Here is a 4,273-nt window from a genome sequence, read left to right on the forward strand (position 1 = left end):
ACTCTCACACACACACACACACACACACACACACACACACACACTCACATATACACACACACACACACTCTCACACACACACACACACGCACTGTCAGTGAAGGAAGTGCCTTTAGATCTGATCAACTCAAACAAACACTAAATAGAGTGTGATTACAGTGCAAATATTTTTCATTTCTAGTTTTTATATGGTCACGTGACCTTTGACCCATCTGAGAAACTGACACTGCAGTTTGTATGTACAGCTGATGGGCCTGACCTCTGACCTCTGGAGTTTTTCTCAAGATTGTCTCACTTTAATCTTGATCTGGATATTATGAGAATATTGTTGGTTAAATTTCTTTCTTTTTTTTTGGAACAGGGAGGCATTATTGTATTTATTTGCATTAGCAGATATTTATTATATCGTTTATGACCAAGTGCAGAATAGATTTTCAGACCAGCATTGAGCCTGCCGATTGGTCAAGCTGCTTGTTCTTCACGATAGCGACGCCTCATTGGTCAAATCCTTTGGCACTTTTTAAGTAGAGCACTAAGTATTTCCTTTCTTTCCTAATCTTGGGTCCAGAGCAGCAGATGTTGATTGACACCCAATTGATGAGTTTTTTTTACTTTCTGTGAACTTTGGAAGATTAAAATAGTCAAAATGGAATATCAATATGAAACTATTTGTATTTATTTTATATCCCATGATGTGGTTGGTTTTCTATAACCTTATCAAACTCATAAAGGGCAAAAGTCTGATTTGGTTGTTGATTGCCAAATCTTCATTGAAAGTGGTTTTGTGCATCACATTGAGTTTGAAAAGAAAAAAAAGTGTGTGTAGTTTTCATGCCTTATTAGTTTTTTTTGTGTGACTGAGTTGTGACCTGATCCATTTGAATTAAATCTTTATTATTCTTTATTATTTGTTCTCATTTTATTTGGTGCCTCGCAGGCGATATAACACATACAGCTTATTCACACATAAACAGAACAAAAAAAATATAGACAATTATTTAATAAATCAACTGACAGTGGAATGAAGGATCTCTTAAAAACGTTTCGTTGCTCTGTACTTTATAGCGCTTCCTAATGGCCGTTAATTCATTAAACAAGATCATTGTGAGAGATCATTTACGATCGTGAGATGTGTCTGTTCATTATTCTACTGTTATTACTGGCTCCTATATTTCCAGACTGCACAAAATTATCATTTTTAAACTTTCTAAATCTTTTTTAACTGATGTTGGGCAGTTGGAGATGTTTTCAGTGTCAGTGTTTCATCAGATCTCCTTTGTGTTCAGGTTTAGGTCACATGAGTGCATGCATGTTCAGAGTCTTGTGAAGTTTGATTGTGTGTTTTTTCTGAAATCTTTTCTAAAGATGCAGTGGTTTGTGTGTTTTAGCCCCGCTTCCACCAGCTGCCAGACAAGACACGCTTTAACGCAAAAAGCTATGAAAAATTTCTAATGCTGTTTAGTAGATATATTTATTTTAAAATAATTTCAAGAAACAACTGTACAGACAATAAACATTACCACAACAATGCATTTGTGCATAGTTAAAAACAATTTACAAAATGTGAACAAGAATACAAATAAAAATAAAAATCTGTAGGACGACGCTTGTATGATTCAGTTTGTGCTGATTGAACATATTTCAGTGCTTTAGTTCCTGTACAGAAGCAGATGAATCCCACACGCTTCATGTGTCAGATTCTCCAGCGAAGTTCGGATTGGTGAACGCAGGCTGTTAACAGATTGTAAAAAAAGTTTAAATGCAGAAAAAATTTCTATACTCTTTGCTGGCATCGAACACGTTGAACACACATGAAGCAGTTTTCTCTTATTCAGGTTAAACACGCACAACATGGTGGGTCACATTGGGGGGAAATGAGACGATCACAAAACTTACCACATCAATATTCTTGGTTTCGTGTTTGAAGAAGCTGATATCTCCAGGTTTTACGCCCTTCACACTAAAGATGTAGTACATCACAGCCAGGATCAGCGCTGCGCAGGCGATCGCTCCGATAACGGCCCCCGCGATCAGACCTCCGTCCACTGCGTCACAAACAACAGCATCAGTCACAACAGCACATGAACACTAGTGTGTGTCAGTAAAATCAGTTTATAAACTCACTCGGTGACGGGTCAGTCGGGATGACGATCCCATTATCATCGGTCACGTAATCTGAAAACAAGAACATGCTATTAGAAGCAGGTTCAGACAATGTGGAATCGGTTCTTAGCCAGATCTGGAGTGTTGTGAGTTTGAGATATGAGCTGTCTATCTAAAGGTGTTAGATCCAGAGCTGTCCCCGCTGTTCACTCACTAAACATTAACTAATGACCTGGTGCCGGCTCGAGCACTGTTTGAGAGTTAAGCGTGACGGAGTGTGAATGAGGTGAACCTACACTGCCGGTGTTGACACACGAAGCCTCTCTTCTGCACACAGTTGTTGTCGTTCCACGTGCCGTCGTGATACATCTCCACGCAGTTCTCTTTCCCCACGTCGCCATCGTGAACGGCTTCGTTGGGTTCTCCAGGAGCCCAGTTTGTGAAGCCCAGAGATGTCAGATCCGTCCAGCCCCATCCATCTACAACCACAATCAGCACATGATCAGCAAATCTGATCTGAAATCACACGAAAGGCCTGCAGGCGATGGATGAGGGACAGAGGGATCATCTGCGTACATGAGCGGTCTCTGGTGAGGCCGATCCAGACGTAGTGGTACTTGGTGTAGTTGATGTTCCTGATGAACTCCACCTCGGCTCGGCTGTGAATCGAGGCTAATTCGCCTCCGTTCACCTCTTGGCAGATGTGTCTCGCCTCTGGCCACGAGTAACCCACTTTTCCGTTATATGTGAAGTAGCAGTACCGTCCGTATGGCCACCAGCCCGGCAAACACTTCCCGTCTCCAGGAGCCGGCGTCGACGGCGGCTTTTCTGCAGAGAGATTGGAGATAGGCGTTTGTAACTGATATGAAGCGCTTGACGCTTGTCCGTGGCTTGGTCAGCTTTACCTTTAGTGATTTTGCAGATGTAGGGCTTGGTGGCGGCGCAGACCGTGTCGTTCCAGGTGCCCTGGATGAAGAGCGAGGGAGCATGCATGCTGACGCACCCTTCTCCCTCGTGATCGGTCGGTTCCCCCGGGCCCCAGTGCGTGAAGAACACCGGCCAGCCGTCGGACCATTTGTACGAATCGCTGCCAGCCTGCAGAAGAGGAGCAAGGCTTGAGTTCTGTTTAAAGGTGACATATCATGAAAATCTCTCCTTCACACAGGCCTGCTGAGCCTCCTCCCAGCTTTTGGGCTCTGAAACCAGCTTATAGCAGCTGCTGTACCAAGTGATGTATCCGGATGGACACGGGGTGCTGGTGGGCGGCGGGACCGGAATGCTGCTCGCTGCGGAAAACGGGTAAGAGTTGGGTTAAACTTCAAGTTATCTCAGAGTTAAGGGTCATCTTTGAAAAGTCAATTCAGGCTGAGAACTCGAGGCCATGACATCAGCGGCAGCGTTTATATAACTACACTTAAAATGAAGACACAAGTGAAGATGTCAGTACATTTCTTCATAGAGCACACCCATCCTCGCTCGTGGTCACAGTTCTCATCGTTCCAGCGGCCCGTGACCAGGTGATTATGGTAGATCGAAGCGCAGTGTTCCTGAGAGAAAGACATCAGAGATCAGCATCACCTCCTCTGCAGGTACCATCAGCTAGCTATATGTTTAAAAAATACTATATATATATATATATATATATATATATAAGTACAACATAACAGTAATTTCTCACCTGGCCATCAGCATTGTTTGGCTCTTTATCGGCCCAGTTTGTGTATAAGACCGGACTGACTCCATCACTCCACGCAAACTTCCCTTCATGCAGCCTATCAGATAAACCGATCCAAACGGGGACAACCAGATCCCTGAGATAACTAGCCACAAAATCTGGAGAGAGGGTCAAAATCTCACACATTGGGACAACATGAACTAGTGTTTCCTGAAGGACAGCGTTTGCAAGTTGCTGAAGGGTTATGGGTTAGACTTCGGATCTGACGTGACACTGTTGCTGGATATAGATCATTAAATAGATGTAAAAAAACAAAAACAAAACACAAACAAACAGAAAGCACGCCTAAAAGTGAAATGATCTTACATAAAGTTTGAATGGAGTTCAAAAGAAAGTTAGTTCAAAGAAAGAAAAAAGTTTAAAGGGGTCATATGATGCCCATTTTCCACAAGTTGATATGATACTTTAGGGTCTTAATGAAAAGTCTGTAACATA

At 42.6% G+C, this 4,273-nt stretch overlaps 2 protein-coding genes across 2 annotated transcripts in view; one reads left to right on the plus strand and one right to left on the minus strand.

Annotated features, from left to right (window-relative positions):
- Positions 1-36, plus strand: part of aff1 (AF4/FMR2 family, member 1) — a 12,009-nt gene extending 11,973 nt beyond the window's left edge. The window contains exon 20 of the transcript XR_001639089.1: positions 1-36. The gene's annotated coding sequence lies outside the window, so the exon portion shown is untranslated.
- Positions 37-1,433: 1,397 nt separating this feature from the next.
- LOC107734404 (macrophage mannose receptor 1) overlaps positions 1,434-4,273 on the minus strand; it is a 14,774-nt gene continuing 11,934 nt past the window's right edge. Inside the window, 8 exon segments of the mRNA XM_074560164.1 lie at positions 1,434-1,731; positions 1,897-2,045; positions 2,125-2,175; positions 2,400-2,582; positions 2,680-2,931; positions 3,009-3,389; positions 3,551-3,650; positions 3,782-3,936. Coding sequence (XP_074416265.1) covers positions 1,687-1,731; positions 1,897-2,045; positions 2,125-2,175; positions 2,400-2,582; positions 2,680-2,931; positions 3,009-3,389; positions 3,551-3,650; positions 3,782-3,936 — 1,316 coding nt within the window. The 3' untranslated portion in view covers positions 1,434-1,686.

This window comes from Sinocyclocheilus rhinocerous, unplaced genomic scaffold (assembly GCF_001515625.1).
Source record: "Sinocyclocheilus rhinocerous isolate Xijiao unplaced genomic scaffold, SAMN03320098_v1.1 scaffold5693, whole genome shotgun sequence".
NCBI lineage: Eukaryota > Metazoa > Chordata > Actinopteri > Cypriniformes > Cyprinidae > Sinocyclocheilus > Sinocyclocheilus rhinocerous.